The sequence below is a fragment of the Lathamus discolor genome, chromosome 2 (assembly GCF_037157495.1).
Source record: "Lathamus discolor isolate bLatDis1 chromosome 2, bLatDis1.hap1, whole genome shotgun sequence".
NCBI classification, from domain to species: Eukaryota; Metazoa; Chordata; class Aves; order Psittaciformes; family Psittacidae; genus Lathamus; species Lathamus discolor.
In genome coordinates this window covers 159,624,681-159,645,484 of record NC_088885.1, presented here as the reverse complement: position 1 = coordinate 159,645,484, position 20,804 = coordinate 159,624,681, and the positions used below count along the sequence as shown (strand labels likewise).

General features: G+C 52.1%; 1 protein-coding gene across 3 annotated transcripts in view; it reads left to right on the top strand.

Moving 5' to 3' along the window:
- The window catches only part of ZC3H3 (zinc finger CCCH-type containing 3), a 165,152-nt gene extending 144,580 nt beyond the window's left edge, over positions 1-20,572 (top strand). The window contains exons 10-13 of one of the 3 annotated variants that reach the window (XM_065669073.1): positions 4,024-4,199; positions 5,802-6,007; positions 18,071-18,151; positions 19,108-20,572. In XM_065669073.1, coding sequence (XP_065525145.1) covers positions 4,024-4,199; positions 5,802-6,007; positions 18,071-18,151; positions 19,108-19,139 — 495 coding nt within the window. In that variant the 3' untranslated portion in view covers positions 19,140-20,572. Of the gene's footprint in view, positions 1-4,023; positions 4,200-5,801; positions 6,295-18,070; positions 18,152-19,107 lie in introns of those variants that run through there. The other 2 variants (XM_065669072.1, XM_065669071.1) reach the window with 2 other exon arrangements.
- The last annotated feature ends 232 nt before the right edge of the window (positions 20,573-20,804 follow it).

Genomic DNA, 20,804 nt, shown 5'->3' with positions numbered 1-20,804 from the left:
AGCAACTTACCACTGAGATGTGGTGGGTAAGAGGGATGTTAAACCAGGCTGACATCAATCCAGTCAGTTAATCCTGATGCTTGGAGATGGGACCACCTGCAAAAGCTCTGGTGAACAACGTGGATGTGCAGAGAGCTTTAAAAACATAGAAAGCACTTAAGTGCTTGAGAGCTTGAGCTTATCCCCAACATAAGAAGGACATGGAGCTGTTGGAGCAAGTCCAGAGGAGGCCATGAGGATGATCAGGGGCTGGAGCACCTCCTGTATGGAGCCAGGCTGAGAACATTGGGGCTGTTGAGCCTGGAGAAGAGAAGCTGCGTGGAGACCTCAGAGCAGCTTCCAGTGTCTGAAGGGGGCCTATAGGGATGCCGGGGAGGGACTCTTCATCAGGGACTTTAGTGATAGGACAAGGGGTGATGGGTTGAAACTTAAACAAGGAAAGTTTAGATTGGATGTAAGGAAGAAGTTCTTTACTGTGAGGATGCTGAGGCACTGGCACAGGGTGCCCAGAGAAACTGTGGCTGCCTCTCTGGCCTTGTTCAAGGCCAGGTTGGACACAGGGGCTTGGAGCAAGCTGCTGTAGTGGAAGATGTCCCTTCCTGTGACAGGGGGTTGGAACCGGATGATCTTAAAGGTCCCTTCCAACCCAAACCATTCCATGATTCTATGTCTCATCTCCATCACTGTGTATGGAGAGATGTGCATGGGCCCAAAGAGATAGGATGATGTTCCAGCATTTTCCCATCTCTTATCCACCTGCTGGTCCCTTGGCACAAGTGTCAGGAAACCAACAATCGAGCAGGGGATGAAACAAGCCTGGAGACACTTGAGAAGTTCAACCTGGACAAACGGCTGGTGGAGAGGAGCCGGGAATGCTGGCCTGGATGGGACCTCTCATTCCCCTCCTGTAAGGTCAGTGGGTGGTTGTTGGTCGGCCCAGTAACCCAGCTTCGCCTTCCTCCCGCCCTCCTCTGCCTCCTGCCAAGCTGGTTCATGGAAAATGTTCATTAACGTCATTCCCAGGACCTTCTACCAGCTGCCTCGTCCTTTGCCAGGTCCGTGCTAAAGAAGGCAGCGCCCTGCAAACCTCCTCCTCCTTGTCTTGCTCCACATGCGCGTCAGGGCCCCTTGGGCCATTTAAGGCTTTGTGGGTCGTTGACAGCACCTTGACTTTCACCCAAAGCTGCCTTGGCAGCCAGGATGGAGTCCCAGCCACGGGGGCTTCCCGCTGGGCACCATCCCAGCACTGGGCACTGCTGCTGGTCAGGCTGTGGGAAGAGCCCAGGGCACGGAGATTGGGATGGACACAGCAGCAGTGGGATGATGGCGTTCTCATCAGCACCCAATGGAGCCAGGGGGTTTCTCCCTATGGCTTCTTAGGGGTGCTGAGGGTTTTCTGTTGTCTTGTTGGGAGGGACCAGAGGCTTTTTCTCTCTTCTTATGGTCCAACCTATGGGCTGGCAGAGGTCCCATGGGGTGTAATTTACCACCCCAACAGGTGGAAGGGATCAGATGGCCCCAGCTATGGTCCTGCCCGCTGTCCCACAGCCCCACTCAGCTTCACCCCGACTGACACACGGCAGCAAAGAGCCTTAACAGCAACCCAACCCCATCGTGTTTGCTCTGGCACGCAGGGCAGGAGCAGAAGACCTGCTGTAAATAAACAGGAAGGGCTTTTCCAGCCATTGGGGCCAGCAGGGAGGTGATCCCAGCTACACCATCCCAGCCCTGAAGCAGCGGTGATGGACGGGAGAAGGGCCGAGCGCTGGGAATGGTGTGGAAAAACCATTAAGAAACCTGAGCTGGGGACAGGGCCCTGGGATTAGTGGGACATGGTTTGTTGTCTTTATGAAGTATCTTATTGCTGTGGAGCCAATAAACGTGGTCTGGTGCAGTGACTGACTTGGAGGTGGGTGCTGGTGAGAGCATTGGGAAGGTGGCGCATCCTGATCCTGGTATCGAGTCAGGACCACAGCACCATCCCCTCCACAGAGACTTGTAACTGGTCCCTTGGGAAGAAACAGCCACGTATCTTGGCTTTTCTCCCAAAATAGCATCATTCCTTGGTGTAGCAGCATCAGTGCTGGCTGCAAGGGTGATGCATCCATGTGGCCAGGTCTTTCTTCCTGCTCTTCTCTTCAGAACTAAATGATGCTTAAGGTCCCTTCCAGCCCAAACCATTCCATGATTTTATGTTTCTATGAAATGTAGGATTTGGGAGTAATGGCAGAGCTTGGGCACTGTTTAAAATCATAGAATCATCATAGAACTAGAGACAACACTACTTTCGGGTTGCCTGTTGTCTTGTGTACTTGCTGTTGAAGCTTCTTCAAATAGAGGGGAAAAGTCACAGGAATTGGGGGGTTTTAATAACTTTTTAGTGGAAAAGCAGCGCTGTCACTGCACCGTCCCCCCCATCGAGCCAATGTCCGTGTGTCCATCTGGATCCCCAGCCCTCCTGCTGCTCAGCACCATCCCCAACCTCCAGCAGACAAGCTCCTTGCTCTGATGCTGGCTGCAGTGCCCGGCCCCGGGCAGCAGAGCTGCTGAACCCTGCTGCCCTTTCCAGGAGAGAGCTTCCATGGCTCAGCGGGGCTGCTGCCTCATCCCAAAGGTCACCACAAGGAGCTGCTCCCGTGCTCCCAAAGTTGAGTTGCTTTAAAAGGGCAGGAGCTCACCTACATCCCACATCATCGGGAAGAGGCATTTATATAAACAGGCAAGCATGGTGATGCTAAAATGCTCACGACCAGGTTGAACGGGGCTTGGAGCAAGCTGCTCTGGTGGAAGGTGTCCCTGCCTGTGGCAGGGAATTGGAACTGGATGAGCATTAAGGTCCCTTCCAACCCAAACCATTCTGTGATGCTATGATTTATGTTGTTTTCACCCAAACCCATGCAAAATTTGAGCATTCCTATAGCAAGGAGGTTTGCAGTGTGGGCATCCCAGAGTGGAAGGACCCACGTGGGGAAAAGGCAGGCTCCATCTTTGGTGGCGGAGAAGGTCAGCAAGGGGTTGTGATACCTTCGTTGTGCCATGTGTGTTGGATTGCATCTTGCCATGGGTGTCACAGTGTTGTGCACGCCTGTGGTCTCTGCAAAAGCCAAGCTGAACGGGATGGGTGGGAGCATCCTGGGTGGGAGTGGGTTTCCCCTGAGCAAGGCTTCTATGACCTGTGCCCACAAAGCTGGGACAAGCTTTCTGGACTGATGTTGTTGCTGTCACAGTGTTGAGAACCATCAGAGATGAGACAGGCAGCTCTTTCTCTCTCCCTCTGGCCAACGTTCCCAACCACCCAGATAGAAATCACACCTGGAAGTGTCTCCCCTGCCCTTCCTTGCATGTCTTCCTGCCTTTCCTGCTGCCAAAAGGTGCCATTTCCCAGCAGAAGCTTTGTGTGGGGGAAAGTGATGGAACACTTCTGGCATCTCCCACTGGCACAGCTGAATGCCTGGCTGGTAGCGCAGACACACTGTTAGGGGTGAACATCTTGATGCCAGTCCCATGCTGTGGCCACACTAAGCTTCCTTGGAAAGGAGAGCATCAACCAAGCTCATTTCCAAGCCCTGAGCAAGAGCAGGTTGAGCACCGGCCCTTGACCACCCTAATGATCCAGGCAGCGATCCCAAATAAGTCCTATAAAGGATGTGCTTCATTCCTGCCCTTCCCCGAGTCCCAGGCATGCCTGGGACAAGAAAACCCTGTGTCCTCTCCGGAACAGCTTCTTCAGCCTCTTTGGCATCTCCCAGCATCACCTCCTTGAGGGTAGATTGTTGCTGTTAAGACTTTGATGGTTTAGGTCCATAAAATCAGGCACTTGGAAAGCAGGCATTTGGAGGAGCATCTTATTTTTGTCACTGCCTTGCCATGCAACAGTGATTTGATACAGAGAAGGAAGCACCAACACATCCTTCTCCTCCTTCAGCAGCGTGTTGGTGCCGCCTGAAGAAGCCCAGTTTGGGAGCCCATGCTCCCTGCAGGGCTTTCCTTGCCTTTCCCAACGTTATCCTTTTTCCCTTGCAGTGCAAGAAGAAGCACACCTTGGTTTGCCCTGACTTTGCCAAGAATGGGGTTTGCCCCAAGGGTGCTCGGTGCAAGCTGCTGCACCCACAGAAGAGACGTCGCCCAAGAGAAGGAGAAGATGGGGACCGCAGTGCCCCCCCCTCCAAGTGGAAACAGGTCTCAAAGGAGACAGGCAGGTAGGAAAGAGCAGAAGAAACTCATTTTGCTGCTCTTAAACAGTTTTCTTCCCAACCTGCTCCAGATGTTTCCTCTTCCAAGTGTGCATTTGCCTGTGTGCTGATGTGTTTTGAGTTGTTCCTGATGTGGGTCGCTGTGGTGGCCTCTTGACCATGGGCAATAGGGTTGGGCAGGATCCGTGCTTGAGGGAGAGGTCTCCATCCAAATGAAAGAGAGGATAGTTTGCATCTGATGTGTATCTTCCCACACCCTTGGAAATGGGCTTCCAGGTATCTCTTGAGGCTTTTGTAGACCTTCCTCCTGGGAGATGGAGGAGCCCTGATGGAAACTCCACTGCTGAAAGTGGGTATAGCTTATCCATAGCTCTGTGGGAGACTGGGAACCATCAGCCCTTGCCCACATCTCCATGGCAGAGAGCAGAGCTGAGCCTCAATGTGGCATGGAAGGGCTCATCATCAGGGCTGGACTCACTGCCTGAAGAAGCAGAGGTGGGGATGGGTACGGAGATACAATAGGCTTTGTAAAACCATTTGATGCTGGGCTGGGTCCTTGGTTAATTCTTGGAAGCTCTCTGAGCTCTCTCTGATGCTTTTGGGTGCTGGGATGGAGCCGCAGACTGATGATGGACACATTGGTCCTCATCCTCACAGGGAGACCAAACTTCTTGAGTTTGGCACATCCTTGTCTTCCTCTGCCCTTCCTGCAGAACAATTGCATCCAGTGTAATGAAAATGAAAGCTAAGTTGAAATTTGGCTTTAAAAGCCAAAATCCAGAAGTCCTGTTTCATGGGAGGAGAAAATACCAGTTTGGGTGCTCAGCTCCTCCATGGCTCTTTGCAGATGCATGTGGGGTGAAGGTGGGATGGAAATTGAGAGACCTGGGAGCTGGGCTGGGCTGGTCCATGCTCTTGCCCAGTCCTGGCTCTACCTTGTAAAGTAGCAGAGGGGCATGGGCATTCATTTGGCTCTTCAAACTTATCCTGGTTTACATAAGAGCCTTGGAATATCACTCAGCTCAGGTCTCTGGTGTAGAGAGCTCCTTGCTCTTCTTAGGGAAGCAGGGACCTTCCTCCTGTCCCAGGGCCAGCTCCTGGGAGGCTCCACTTGGAAGGGAGCACATCCAAGCTTGGAAGCTGCTCTGGAGAGATTTTGCCTTTGTGGCCCCATCATTGGAGATGTAGAAGGAACTGAAGGGTCTCTTAGCTGGGCTTGGTGGAGGACAGCAGGGTTGTAGATGAGCCAAGCCCAGTGGGGCATCTCTGAGCATCCCTGCTCCCCACAGTGTCCATCTCCCCTGTTTAGTTCTCACTCAGCTCAGACAGCACCCAGGCAGGAGCCCAGCACCTCCAGGAGCATCTGAGGACTGGAAACCCTGCAGGGAAGCAGAGCAGGGAATCCAGCTGGGAAGTGAGAAACCCCAGCTTAACCCAAGCTGGGATATCAGAGCCTGGGATGAAGCTTGGGGAGCCTCCATGTGTGGCTTTGATGGTTCACCCCAGCCTCTTCCATTGCACATGATTGGAAAGCATCTTCCATGCCCGGCAATGCCAAGTGGGATTGTTTTGTTTTTCCTTATTATTTTTCCCATGTGTCTCCTGCAGGAATGATCCAGCTCAGCTTCACGATGATGGGGAAGTGCCCGGACCCTCCAATACAGAGAAAGAGGTGAAGTTTTGGAAGAAATCAAACACCTCCCCAGCCAGCTGGCCACAGAAGCTGCCATCCTTCATCTCCCTCCAGTCCCCAGAATCCCCAAATGACAAGAGCTGCAAAGTGGAGGATGAGGGGGAGCCAGAGGATGAGCCAGGTAGGAAGCACTTGCACTGCATTTGCTCACGTGTGCTCCGAGCTGCTCCAGTTCCAAGTGGCAGAGTTATTCCTCACTGCTCTCCATGGGTTTTGGTGGGATCAGTGTTCCTCATGAGTCACCAAACCCATTAACGCTGGGAGCCCAAACTGGGATGGCATCTGGGACTCATATTTCTGTGCATGCAATGGCATGAGCTCCTGGCTCTGCTCCCAAAACCACGTTAGGATTTTGTCCTCGTCTTTTATCTTCCCTTTTCCCGTAAATTACCTGATGATGAATCCAGTCTTGTTCCTGGGATAGAATCACAGCGTTCCCTGGTAGGAGGGTGTTTCAGAGGGATGCAGTGATGCTCTGCCTTACCATTGGACCCACAGAGTGATCTCTGGACCATCCATCACATGAAATAGCTTCAAAGCTTTGAAACCAGAACATCCCTTACTTCAGGATAAATGAGGTGGGATGATGTGCTTGCAGGTTGGAAGTTCAAGGGAAGAGCCTGTTAATCTGGGATTATCTGCTTTGTTTTTCTGTTAAAAACCAAGGGAAGAGGCTTTGGAAATAGGTAAAAATGCAGTTTTAGGATGAGCAAAACTTAGGGACTCTGACGCGTGAGAGCAGTCTTGGAAGAGTTCAGGGAAATGTTTCAACTGTTTGAAACTGTGGGGGTAAAAGATGGGGAAAATTATGGAAGCAATAAGAAGAAACAGCTTTGTTTCTCTGCAAAGCAGCTCATGGTGAAGGTTAGCTGCATTCCTGCTTCTCCAGTGTTTTCCTTTATTCTTCCTCTCCTGATTCAGCTCCTACACTAGAAAATCACCAGCAGCTCTATGGGAAGGGATGGGACGTTGGGGCACTCTGGTGATGTAGATGGTGATAGCGAGGCAGAGATTGTGCTTGGTCCTTCCCAGCGCTGGGTGGGAGGTTTTTGGATGGAGGATGCTTCACACTTTCCTATTCATGTCCTGTCCTTCACTGGAGGGATGTGCAGCAGCTTTGTCTCCCGAGCACCACTGCTGAAAGGGAGGCAGCATTTGGCAAAGGAATCATCCCTCCACATCTCCAATCCCATGCAGGATCCTGCTGGGATAAGGAATGTATTCAGTGCCTAAAGCCAGGCTGGGGCACTTATACTCATCCATAAGCAGGATCTGCAAGGCTGTGTCTGTCTCGATCATGAAGCACTTTGAGCCAGGGAATGCTTTTGGAAAGAAAATTCCCAGGATTAGCAACATATTCCTGAAGTCACAGGCGAGTGCATGCGCTGTCTAACCATGGCACGATGGAGACCATTCCGGCCAGGAACGCTCCCATCCACGACACGGGGTGAAGCTCTTGGCTTATCTTTCCAGGGAATTCTTGCCCTGGTCACTTCCCTCCTTCCCTTTCCTTGGTCTTGGTTCAGTTCCCTTCTGAACTCAACAGCAGGGCCAAGGAAGCAGCAGCTTAATCAGGTGGCTTTATCTCTGTGATCACAAAGGAGTAGTTAATCCATGGACAAGAACACTGTTGGAATGCCCTGGATTGCACTTGGCAGCCTGGAATAACTCGGTCAAGAGGACAGAGGCATCATCCTGGCATCCTTTTCCTCTTAAATCCAGTTTTCACATTCATGGGAGGATGATTCCAGGCATTTTGGATGGGAGGACGAGTAGAAGGAGCTGGTTCACTCCAGGGATGTCGGGAGGAGTGCTGTGGGTACACAGTTAGGGAATGCATCGCTCCATTCTCATTTGCCTTTGCCCAGGGAGCACGTGGCATCAGGAGAGCAGATGCTGGAGGATCCATAGGAAAGGAAAACCAGGCAGGAATTGCAGATGGCTGTAAAATGATCTGATGATGAAGCAATTTCCCTGCCAAAGGGATGCAGTGGTGGCACGTGGTGAGCCTGGGCATGAGGATGCTGCTCAGTGCCGGGGTTTGCCCATGCTCTGGGATGTGCTGTGTAATTAAAGTCTCATCTCCAGACACAAGTGAATGGTCTTGGGGGTGCAGCAGCAGCCAGGGGCCCCCATAAACTAATGGGAGAAAGGGAGCTCTGGCCACTGATAAACCATCATCCTGAGAGGGCACAGGATGAGGCCATTGATGCTGCTAAAGGACCAAATGCTTCACTTTGGCCAAATCAATCTTCCAGTGTCCCCAACATAAGAAGGACATGGAGCTGTTGGAGCAAGTCCAGAGGAGGCCACGAGGATGAGCAGGGGCTGGAGCACCTCCTGTATGGAGCCAGGCTGAGAACACTGGGGCTGCTGAGCCTGGAGAAGAGAAGCTGCGTGGAGACCTCAGAGCAGCTTCCAGTGTCTGAAGGGGGCCTATAGGGATGCTGGGGAGGGACTCTTCATCAGGGACTGTAGTGATAGGACAAGGGGTGATGGGTTCAAAGTGAAACAGGGGAAGTTCAGGTTGGAGATAAGGCAGAAGTTCTTTACTGTGAGGGTGCTGAGGTGCTGGCGCAGGGTGCCCAGAGAAGCTGTGGCTGCCCCATCGCTGGCCTTGTTCAAGGCCAGGTTGGACACAAGGGCTTGGAGCACCCTGCTCCAGTGGAAGGTGTCCCTGCCCATGGCAGGGGGTTAGAATTGGATGAGCTTTAAGATCCTTTCCAACCATAACCATTCTACAATTCTCTTATCACTGGGACTTTGCTTATGAGCCTGAGGTGCTGTTTTGAGCTGAGTGGGTGGTCAGGATGAATCCTTGTATAGCTTTACGTAGTAGCTGGTGTCTGTGATGGGGTTCGGGGTCTGCCCCTTCCCCGCTGCAGCCATCGTAGCAAGGATAATAGTGGATTTCTGCTTGTAAAGCCTGAAGGTGACACACAAATTGGCGAGGTAGTAACTAAGGAGGAGGACAGGTTATTATTACAGAGGGAGCTGAATTGCTTGCTTAAATGGTCACAATTTGAGAAAATACCTTTTTAATACTGGTAAATACAGGAGAAACAAAGAAAAACACCGGCTCTGTGTCTGGGAGAGATGGAGGGGGGGGTTGGAGATGACCTTTAAGCACCAGCGTGGGCAACAGCATCAGCTTGCAGGGTCTCAGTGGGGGCTGCAGTGTCTGGCCTTGGGATAGAGATACAGGGGGGCTGGAAAGGACTGATGCCCATGGCAGGGGAGTTGGAACTAGATGATCTTAAGGTCCTTTCTAACCTTATTCTATCATTGTATGTTGTCTGCGTGTGGTCTGATGTCATCCTCCCATGGGGAGGCTTCCCAACCCTTGTAATTTGGGGTTGGAGGAGTGCTCTGAGAGGGCTCAAAGCATCCTCCAAGAAGCCCATGGGGAGAACAAACCCCTCCAGCCAAGCATCCCACCCAGGAAGGCTGGGCTTGGTGGCATCCCATCCTTCACCTGCTTGTGTTCTCCATCCAGAAGGGCAAACCCAGAGGGAGCACAGGCTCCCCAACCCCTCCACCAGGTAATGAGCTTTCCCTGTTTCACCTTCCAGTTCTATCGCCTGTGCTGGAGCCTCAGCGGCCTCCCCACACTCATTGTAAGCAACTCCAGCAACGCAAAGCCCTTCCAATCGAGTGCTAATTTAATTAGAAAGCACCCATTTGAGTTAATTTGTTCGAGAAGCTCACGGAAAACTCCTGGAGTGAACAGATGTTCCCCTCTCCCCCGATGAACATTCAGGGCTTTGTAAATGGCTCCGCTCAGCCTTGTTTAGGAGAGAAAAGAGGATTTTATAGCTGCAAACGACCCTTTCTGTAAACATTTTACAGCTCTCTGCACGTTTGAGTGACGATAAAGCCCCAGCAAGTCGTCGGGCTGCAAAGCTGGGACCATACGGCCATCATTTCCTTGTCATATTTCACGGTCGTAACGGTAATGGAAGCTGCTCGCTACAGGCTTTTCCTGACGGCTCCGCTGAGCACGCTCAAACACTTTGGCTTTGGAGGGATTCGGGGAGGTGCGGAGCTGCTGAGGGTGTTCACAGCTGTTCATGGAGTCAGGGAAGGGTTTGGGATGGAAAGGAGCTGAGGATCATCCAGTTCCAGCCCCTGCCACGGACAGGGACACCTCATACCAGACCATGTCACCCAAGGCTCTGTCCAACCTGGCCTTGAACACTGCCAGGGATGGGGCAGCCACAGCTTCTCTGGGCACCCTGTGCCAGCGCCTCAGCACCCTCACAGGAAAGAACTTCTTCCTTATCTCCAAGCTGAACTTCCCCTGTTTCAGTCTGAACCCATCACCCCTTGTCCTGTCACTGCAGTCCCTGATGAAGAGTCCCTCTCCAGCATCCTTGTAGCCTTCAGACACTGGAAGCTGCTCTGAGGTCTCCACGCAGCTTCTCTTTTCCAGGCTTGACAGTCCCAGCTTTCTCATCCATGTGGGAGCATTTAGTGCGGACCTTGGTGCGGCTCAAATGGATGGGAGGTGGTTGCAGATCAGCTGAGATCTTTGATGTTTTGCCTTCTGCAGGCAAGAGCAGCAACTCAAATCTTCATAGAGGAACAGGGGTTTAGCAGGATAATGGTGTTTGACCGCTGCATGCCTCAGTTTCCCCCATTACCTTAACCTCCTACTCAGCAAGAGCTCTGAAGCTTTATTGCTGGTTTGGGGGTGGCTTTGAGAGCTGGAGGGTGGAAGCATCCAGGGCGGTGTGGGGAGAGCCAGGGATGAGTTTAGGCATGAGAGGAGCAGAGAAACCATCTCCTTTGTGTTTCGAGGGGCACCGATGTGATCCCCACACCAGGGTGCTGCATCCATGTGCTGCTCATCATCATCATCGTGCTCTGGGCTGCTCGACCCAGGATCCACATAGCAGGACCTTTTCCTCCATCCCTTTGGAGATGCCACCAGTGTGTATGGGATGAACACACCACAGTCATCTTCCTTCCACTGCAATCCTGAGTAATTTTCAGGTTCAACTTCCATCCTGTGATCTGTTTTAGGATGGACAAGGACACATGGCTGAGGAGGTGTTCTCTTAGGAGCCAGGTAGGGGATAGCAGAAGTAGGTGGACGCGCTTTGGTGGTCATGGTGAGAGCTCATGGGAGTTACAGAGCTTCCTGTATCCTCAGCAGATGATACCAAAGGGACAAGTTTGAGCTAAGGAGAGGAAGGACAACAGGACATCAAGCCCTGAATTCTGTAGGGAAAGGAAAAGGGAGTTACGAGCATGCTTGATGTATGTTGTTGTCCATAAACCAGCTTTCCCATCGTTGCCTTCCTCTGAGGTCTTCTGTTCTCATTGGATAAATGAACAGGATACAGACAGGGAGCAGGAAATCTCCATCTTTCTTCCTGATGGTGCCAATGAACCCTTCCTGTCTCATGGCTCATAAGCTGTGTGGACCTTGGTGGTACCTTCCCAGCTTTAGTCATGGCACATCTTTCTTGTAATAGGGAGTGTGATCCATGCACATGGCAGGTGGTGATGGGTGCTCCTATGCTCCCTCTCATCTCCTCACCTTTGCTGTGTGATCCCACTGCAGGTAGATGCTTCCCTCACCACTTCCCCATCCAATGCACTCTCCATTGGACACACAGGGAAACTCTAATTAGAGAGCATCAGAACTCTTTCATAACTGAATTAACCAACTGCTAATAGAATTGCTTTGTCTAATGCAGAATCTATCGAGCTGCAGGTTCAGAGCAGGCTGCACCCATGCCTTGAGCAGGACGTGTATCAGCCTGATTGGTTTCCTCCTAACGGGCTGGATCTGCTCAGGTTGTTGGCAATTGCATCTTCTTCTCCTGAGTCAGCAGGTCCTTGTGGCTGTTTGGTGGGGGGCTCTGCAGTGGGGGAGGTTTAGGTTGGTTTCATATACCCTAGATACAAGTTTCAGACATCTTCTTGGTCATGGGTGCTTCCTTCCCAAGCTGGAGGGACCCATGGGCTGGTGGATGTCACCAGGGGGACTTCCTGGTGGGACTTACAGAATCATGGAATGGTTTGGGTTGGAGAAGACCTTAAAGCTCCTCCACCCAGTTCTAACCCACTGCCACAGGCAGGGGCACCTCCCACTAGACCAGGTTGCTCCAAGCCCCATCCAGCCTGGCCTTGAGCACTGCCAGGGATGGAGCATTTACTACTTCTCTGGGCACCCTGTGCCAGTGTCCCACCACCCTCACAGTAAAGAACTTCTTTATGCTGGTGTCCTCAACATAAAAAGGACATGGAGCTGCTGGAACAAGTCCAGAGGAGGCCACGAGGATGATCAAGGGGCTGGAGCACCTCCCGTATGAAGACAGGCTGAGGAAGTTGGGGCTGTTCAGCCTGGAGAAGAGAAGGCTGCGTGGAGACCTCAGAGCAGCCTTCCAGTACCTGAAGGGGGCCTATAGGGATGCTGGGGAGGGACTCTTTGTCAGGGACTGTAGTGACAGGACAAGGGGTAACGGGTTAAAACTTAAACAGGGGAAGTTTAGATTGGATCTAAGGAGGAAATTCTTTCCTGTTAGGGTGGTGAGGCACTGGAATGGGTTGCCCAGGGAGGCTGTGAGTGCTCCATCCCTGGCAGTGTTCAAGGCCAGGTTGGATGAAGCCTTGTGTGGGATGGTTTAGTGTGAGGTGTCCCTGTCCATGGCAGGGGGGTTGGAACTGGATGATCTTGAGGTCCTTTCTAACCCTAACTATTCTATGATTTTATGATTCTTCCTTATCTCCAACCTAAACTTCCCCTGTTTCAGTTTGAACCCATCACCCCTTGTCCTATAGCTACAGTCCCTAGACCTTGCTCATCCCTCTGCAGCGATGCCTTTTATCTGGCAGCCCTTGCCTCAATTTCTTCCATCTACTAAAGCCCTGCTGCAGGACACCATCAGGCTTGGGGTACCATCAAGCTTTGGGATGCTGCAGGTGACACGAGTGTTGTTGAAGGTTGGGGTTGCATCCCCTCATGTCTTAGTATCTCTGGGAAAGTCTAAAAGTCAGAAACTTCACTGCTGTGTCATTCCCTTATTGCAAAGTGGCCAATTCAGTTGAAACTTCCAGTAAAGCTGGTGGGTGCTGGGACTTCTTCTAATTGGGCTCCTGCTCTGAATCAGAATCATCCTTTCTTAGCCCACCAAAGGCCGTTGGAAACACTCTGATTTACTTCCTACGTGAACCCAGCCGCCTGCACGTTTCCAATCCTCTTCCCTCATCGATTTGCAGGCAACTTTCAGAGCTGCCAAGTCTCATTCCTCTGCCAGGACTGAAATCTATTTCTTCCATATTCATTTTCTACCTGGTTTTTAGGGTCTTATCCACATGTGCAGAGGGGCTGAGACCAGGACTTTTGAGACATGGCTCCAGATTCCTGAAGAACCCTCATGTTCAGCTCATTGCCCCTTAGAAGACCTTTTGTTCCCCCCCCCCCATAAGTTATTTAATGACCTAAAAAGTGGAGATGGAAGAGCCCTCTGAGATGGTGAAATCCCATCTTCTTCAGGGGAAGCTTCATCTCATCAGTAAAGGAAAAACATGGTGTTCACCATATGTTGTCATGGCCAGGTCAACTTGTACCACCAGACCACGGAGCATCTGTGCTATGCCCATCGTCCAGCTAAGTCCCTCTCCCACCACTGCAGCTCATGGCTGGTTTCCTCATTGCCTTTTTCCTCCTAGATGAAGGAATTCAGGCGAAGAGACACAGAAAGGATATCCCAGCATTGATGTCCTGCTCTGCAAGCATCTGCATGTTAAAGGATATGTTTTCCTTTGGGAATGGGGGGGACAAAAAGGATAGGGGTGGGTCTCCATGTGGTGTTAAACCTTGAGCATCCATCACAGAGATGCTGGGATGCATCTGTGTGCTCTGAGCCACTGGGTGGAAACTTTTGCATCCCCTTTGCTGTATTAGTAACTGCAGCATTAGCTGGCCAGCCGTGGAAAGAGCTGCGAATTGCAGCTACCTCATTGTCCTGCCTTGCGTTGGGAATGGGATCGTATCCTTTAATCTGGGATCATTTCACATGGAGGCAGATCTTGGGGAGGAGCGAGGTGGTTGTGGGTACCATGCCCTGCATGAAGCCCCTTCCTGGAGCCTGACTTGGATGCAGGACAAGACAGAACTCCGTGACAGCATCAGGAGAGATGGAGACCAAACATCACATCAGGCTGGAGGCTGGTCAGGAAGGGAAAGTATCCTTAATCCCAGCCTTCCCTTCATCAAAGCTCTTTATAGCTGGATGGTGGAGTTTGGAAAGCTGCAAGCAAGACGTCTTCCCCTGCATCCCTTCACTTCGAGGCTTGGGCGCCTTCTATCCATGATGTGGGGCATCTCCAGCTGCCTCCCACCCTCACACCTTGGAGAGCAAAGCAGTTCTTTAAACCCGCATTGATCAGGAGAGGTGGGCAAGGAGAGGATTTGGGGACAAGGACCAGACCCATCTCCTTTTAACCTCTATCTGATGGGATTTGTCCTCCATCAGATTTGAGGAGCAGCAGTGTGCACCCGCAGCGCAGAAACCAACTGTATCCTGGGCTGCATCAAAAGGAGTGTGACCAGCAGGGCGAAGGAGGTGATCCTGCCCCTCTACTCTGCTCTTGTGAGACCTCACCTGGAGCATTGTGTGCAGTTCTGGTGTCCTCAACATACAAAGGACATGGAACTGCTGGAACAAGTCCAGAGGAGGCCACGAGGATGATCAGGGCCTGGAGGACCTCCTGTATGGAGGTAGGCTGAGGAAGTTGGGGCTGTTCAGCCTGGAGAAGAGAAGGCTGCGTGGGGACCTCATAGCAGCCTTCCAGTACCTGAAAGGGGCCTATAGGGATGCTGGGGAGGGACTCTTCGTCAGGGACTGTAGTGACAGGACAGGGGGTAACGGGTTAAAACTTAAACAGGGGAAGTTTAGATTGGATGTAAGGAAGAATTTCTTTCCTGTTAGGGTGCTGAGACACTGGAATGGGTTGCCCAGGGCGGTTGTGAGTGCTCCATCCCTGGCAGTTTTCAAGGCCGGGTTGGACAGAGCCTTAGGTGCCGTGGTTTAGTGTGAGGTGTCCCTGCCCGTGGCAGGGGGGTTGGAACTGGGTGAACTTAAGCTCTTTTCCAGCCCGTTCTATGATTCTTTGCTTCCCCACCTTAAACCCCCCCTGTATCCACATGTGAATGAAACAAACCTTGTTTCCACTCCCCCGTGGGGTGCAGCTGGAGCCGCTCGGCTCGGCAGCGTCTGGGGGAAGGCCAGGCTTTATTGAAACCCATAATGGTGCCACCTGAAGCGTGATTTACTGCACTGTCCACTCCTCGGCCTTGATAATATATTTCTATTAGATTTCCTTCCTTTCCCTCCTTCCTCCTCGCAAAGAGAGGCAACTTTCTTCATCTGCCTGACACCTTCTTAGGCTTAGGCAAAATAAATGTTGATTTTCATCAAGAGGAAGAGCGCTGGAAGTCCTCATTCCCCGCCTGAGCTTGACAAGCTCAGCAAAAGCCGCCCGCTTTTCGAGGGAGAGAACTCGTGATCCAGCCCCGGTTCTTCTCTTTGGAAGCAGTTCAATCATCGTAATGAAAAAGGGGTTTCTTAGCTTGGCTTTCACTAACTAGAAATGATATACCTGGTTCCTGGAAGATGGATTGTGCGGCTGCTGAAATGCAGACGAGAAGGAGAGGGGGGAGAGAGTGAAGGCGCGCGAGATGCGACCCAAGATTGATCACGCCATTTGCAGGATCTCCCATGCACAAACAGCAGAAAACAGCTTTTCCTTTGCTGAGGTGGGTTTAGTGACACCCCTTTATTCTCCAGGTCCCCCCTTTGGCTTTCGTAAGGGTGTGTTTCATCGCGGGGTGCTTGCCCATCCCTGTTTGCTCACCGTGGGGTGAAGCATCCACTGCTTCATCCTTTCCCGGAGCAGCATCTCCCTCCATCCAAAGTGAGAAACTGGACCAGTTTAGTCCTTTTGCATCCTATTTTGGGGTTTATTTCATTATCACCCTCCTTAATTTTGTAAGGAGTAAGTTTGAAATCAGGCTGGGATGCTCTGAAAGCAACTCGGCTCCATTCAACCTCTTACTAAAGTCGGGAAATTAATTACAGTTGATTTAAAAATCACCTTTTCTTCCTCCCCCCAAAAAAGAGAGAAATCGATATTTCTCCTTCTGTAATCATATTTGCTTTGAATTGCAAAGCCTGGCTTTCATGGATATTAGCTAATGAAGTGTTTTCCAGCTCATCCAGCATGGAATTGAGCCGTTTCCACTGACCAGGGCTGTGTTTTTGGGGGGCAGGAATGTGATACTCCTTCTGACCCCTTGGGGTTGATGGCTTGGACCCTAATTACAACAACCATAATGGAATTTGGATATCCCAGGCTGGATAAACCATGTGGCTGGATGCAAAGGGGTACTTGGGAGCACGTGGAACATTAGGAAGGTGGTCAAAGGCCAAGAGGGGTGCATTGGGCATCTGCTTGGTGTTGCTGTTCCCTAAAGCTGGATTTGGCTGCATTGCTAGTGACTAATGGCCAAGTCCGTGGTGGCTGCTGTGCACCACTCTGATGTATGGGTGTTATATTAAGGGTGGAAAGGTGCTAAATGAGCCCTCTTTATTCTACATAAATTAGCTCTGAAGCTATGTATCACTGCCACGGAGGCTTAGACTCAGAGGCAAGTTTGTTTAAAAGCAGAGAACAACTCTTGGTGACTCCCTGTTGTTGGATGCTGCTTGGGGTCCTCTCCTCTCCATCCTTCTCTGCCCCAAAACCTTCTCCTTTGGGCTTTTGAGGCTGCTCAGAGGTGCCCATGGTCCCACTTCTGTGCTGGGCATCATTTGGGAGGTGCCATGTGGAGCACCAATGTGTTTGCAGAGTCATAGACTGGTTTGTGTTGGAAGGGACCTTAAACCTCATCCAGCTCCAACCCCTGCCACAGGCAGGGACACCTTCCACTAGAGCAGGGTGCTCCAAGCCCTTGTGTCCAACCTGGCCTTGAGCACTGCCAGGGATGGGGCAGCGACAGCTTCCTTGGGCAAAATGTGGGCAAGTTGTGCGCTGCTCATCCAGAACATGTGCATCTGGAGGGGGTTTGGGCTGCCTTCCTCATCACTCAACAAGCTGTGGATCCTGTGTTCTGGGAAACCTCCTTGTCCCATCCACATTCATCTTGGTGTTTTCTTGATCAAGTGTCCACACCCTCTGTTACCAACCCATCAGTTTGCATGGTAGAACTCCATAACTGCTGCTTCTCCAGACCATTCAGGGAGGGAAAGTAGAAGAAAGGTATCTCTGGCGTTGAGGTTGAAATGGAGGAGGGCTTCACACCATCCATCCTCATCCATGGGATGTGCCTGGACTCATCCTGCGGACAGATCACCTCCCAAAGGCACTTCATGGGGTTTTGGCTTCATACAAGCAGTTGGGCTCCTCTTTGGGGGAGGCACAGCTCCAGCAAGCAGAAGTCATCACCTGAAGCATCTTGGGGGGATTCTGAGGGCAACTGAGAGCTGTGGTCCCCAAACCTTTCTCCAGCATGGCCGTAGCACCGAGCATGAGTTCACCTCTTGCTTACTGGTGCTCAGGTATTACCTGCTCCACCCCAACCCCAAAGCAGGTTGGGATGTTCACCTTGGGCTGCAATTTGAAGCTTTGTCTACCTTTTATTTCCTATTTCACCCATAACTTGGGGGTTCTGCAGCAGCTCTGCAACAGGAAGGGACCTTTAAGTGTCTCCATCCCCTCCACATGTAGGGGGCTGAGGATGCTCAGGGATCTGGGGAACCAGCCACCTCCATCCTAGCCATGGCCAAGGGGAACATCAGCTCTGGGCTCACACAGAGACATGTCCCCATCTCAAAGGGACCAACTCTGCACTGGAATGCTGGGGAAAGGGCTGCCGGGCAGCAGGCCTGGCTGAGCACCCATTGGGGACACACGTGTCCCCACCAGCAGTGGGCAGGGTGGCTCTGGGACAGGATGCAATTAGGGTTTCTCCACTCACGCAATAGTTAATCCTTTCTGTTGGCCCTCTGGGCACCTTTTACTCCCTTTTCCTGCTGTTAAAGCATGAAGTGCCGAGGCTACAGGGGCAGAAGAGCTTGCGATGCTCCTGGACTTGCATCCCAAAGGATTTCCAAAGCAACCCAAGAAAACTTTAATGACTTTCTCCTCTTTTCTTCCTTTCTGTTCCCAGTCAGCATCAGAAGGAAGAGGACTTTGCTGCCAGCATCCTCGGAAGACTCTGAAAATACCTGTCCGAAGGAGGGTGGCAGAGGTGAGGCTGGTGGGTGCTATTGGGTTGGGTGCTGCTGGTGGAGTGGAGGAGCACCCCTATGCCCAGTGCTTTATATCCAACCTAAATCTCCCCTATTTCAGTTTGAACCCATCACCCCTTGTCCTATCACTCCACTCCCTCTCCAGCATCCTTGTAGGCCCCCTCTAGGCACTGGAGCTGTTCTCAGGTCTCCCCTTCACGCAGCAGAGGGGCAGGATCCCCTCCCTGAGCTGCTGCTCACGCTCTGGGGGTGCAGCCCAGCACACGGGGGTGTTCTGGGCTCAAGCGCTCACTGAACCTGGGTCATGGAGAGCTTCTCCTCTCCCAGCACCCCAAGTCCTTCTCCTCAGGGCTGCTCTGAATCACTTCTCCACCCAACCTGTGCCTGGGATTGCCTTTTGATGGAAAAGGGAAAAGAGGCAGAATTTATCCCTGTCAAAGGCTCCACAACCATTAAAATGCTCCATCCATTCGCCACCAAGCTCTGTTTGTGCTGGGGATTGCCCCAACCCATGTGCAGGACCTTGCCCTTGGCCTGTTGAACTCCATGAGGTTCACACATTCCCACTTCACAAGTGTGTCCAGGGCCTTCTGGATCCCATGCCTTCCCTCCAGCGTGTTGATCACACCACACAGCTTGGTGTCATTGACAGACTTGCTGAGGGCACATCAATCCCACTGTCCATGTTGTTGACAAAGACATTGAACAGGATCGGTCCCAACACGGTCTCCCCACCCAGGACACCACTCTTTACTGGTCTCCAAGTGGACATTGAGCCATCGACCACAACTCTTTGAGTACAACCATCCAGCTAATTCCATACCCACCGGGTGGTCCCTCCATCATATCCATGTCTCTCCAGTTCAGAGACAAGGATGTCACGAAGAGCACTTCACACAAGCCCTTGTAGACAGCACCAGTTGCTCTGTCCCTACCTTCTTCCTCTCCTCCCCAGGCAAACGGCTGCAGATCAAGCCCAGGCTGTGAACAAGAACCCAACCCAACAGCATCCAACCAGCTCAGGAACCGGAGAGCCGGGCACAACCCGGCACCTACCTCAGGACGCCGCGGCCACACGCGGCACCTTCTTCTCTTCTTGCTCTTTGGGGACGTTGTCATGGCAGGGAATGGGGCGGCAGCACTGGGGCAGCACCACCCCCTCCTGCACCTTCAGTGGGAGTATTTAAGTTGCCAATAAATGATCCAGTTTAGTGAAGACAAAACCTGCTCTGGGCTCTTTGGATGCTCACAGGGTTGGGAAGAGGTTCCCATCCCCATCAGTCCTCCTGCAGATCACAGCTCTGCTGCTGTACAGGACATGAGGTGATTGTGCCATCAAGCAGTGTGCCCCTATCCAGGTCAGCCACTCCGCTGGCAACAAGCATGTCCGGTGGTCTCAAGTCTCCACACTGGGATGTAACAGGGCATAAAGCCCCCACAGAACTCCAGTCTCTCCATGCCACCTGCCTCCATCCTGCTCCATCCCTTTGCTGTTGGGAGGGGATTTCTTGGAGCAGAGCCGTGTGCTGACAGCATCCCAAGTGGAAATGTGTTGGGAGCAGCATTGAGCTCACATCAAAGGCTCCTGCAGCGTGTCGGGGTCCCCAAGGCTGGTCGTACCCTGATCCCACCTCTCCCCATCCCAGAAGGGGTTTGGTTTCCCTTGGGAGACCCACCCCAGTGTTTTGGGTCCCTCCAAATCCAAGCAGGAGCAGAACATGGGAAGAGCATTGTGCAGAGCCGAGTACTGGCCATGCAGCTGCTGGTACAATGGGGTTTGCATCCATGGGTACGATTTCCACCTGGATTTTTGGGCAGTGGATGCTGTTCCCACATGATTCTGGGCCCAACAGCAGAATTGAGAGGTGCTGAGAGCCATGTGCAGTAGCAGGATTTGCTCATCCGCTGCCCCTCCATCACATCACCTGCAGGGAAAGGCATCAGCAAGGACTTAGGTGAGCACTGGGGATCCCAGCACCCAGCTGAGCTTGGTGATGGGGTGGGTGATGGAGCCACCACGATGCCTTGGGCTCAGCTGCACCATTAATACAACAAGGGGCTGATGGCTGCAGTTCACCCCCGGGGACCCCCATGGTGGGGGGGGGTTATCTTGGGGGCTCCTGATGAGGGATTTATCGCCTGTCTCAAGTGACTCGGACCATGGGATGCCACCAAAGGCACCACGTGGCTCCTGTGTAAGGATGCTGAACTGGCGATGCAGTTTAGTGCCACTCGGACACCAGTTTGTGGTAGCCTCGTCCCCATCCTTCCCCCAGCTATTGCGAGGACCAGCAACTCCTACCCCAGCCTGTGTACCACGAGCTGTTTTCTAGTGACACCTTTGTTGTTCCCATTGTTATTCGATGTCTTTTATTGACCCTTGTGTTTTGATATGTAAATAAAGGGGTTGTTCTCCAGGATGCCTGTTGGAGCATGGCTTTTTATTCAGCAATACATCCAAATCCCATCATGGAGAAGCTGCTCTGATCCCCAAATCTTTGGGGTTCTTTAAGTGTTACCTTCCCCCCTTTACCCATAAATCATGTTTCTTCATGGTGGTTTGCTACCAAAACCAGCCTAAACTCACTACAAATCGCCCTGGAGCAGATGATGCTGCTGCATCCCCAAGGATGACCAATGCAGGGTGATGGT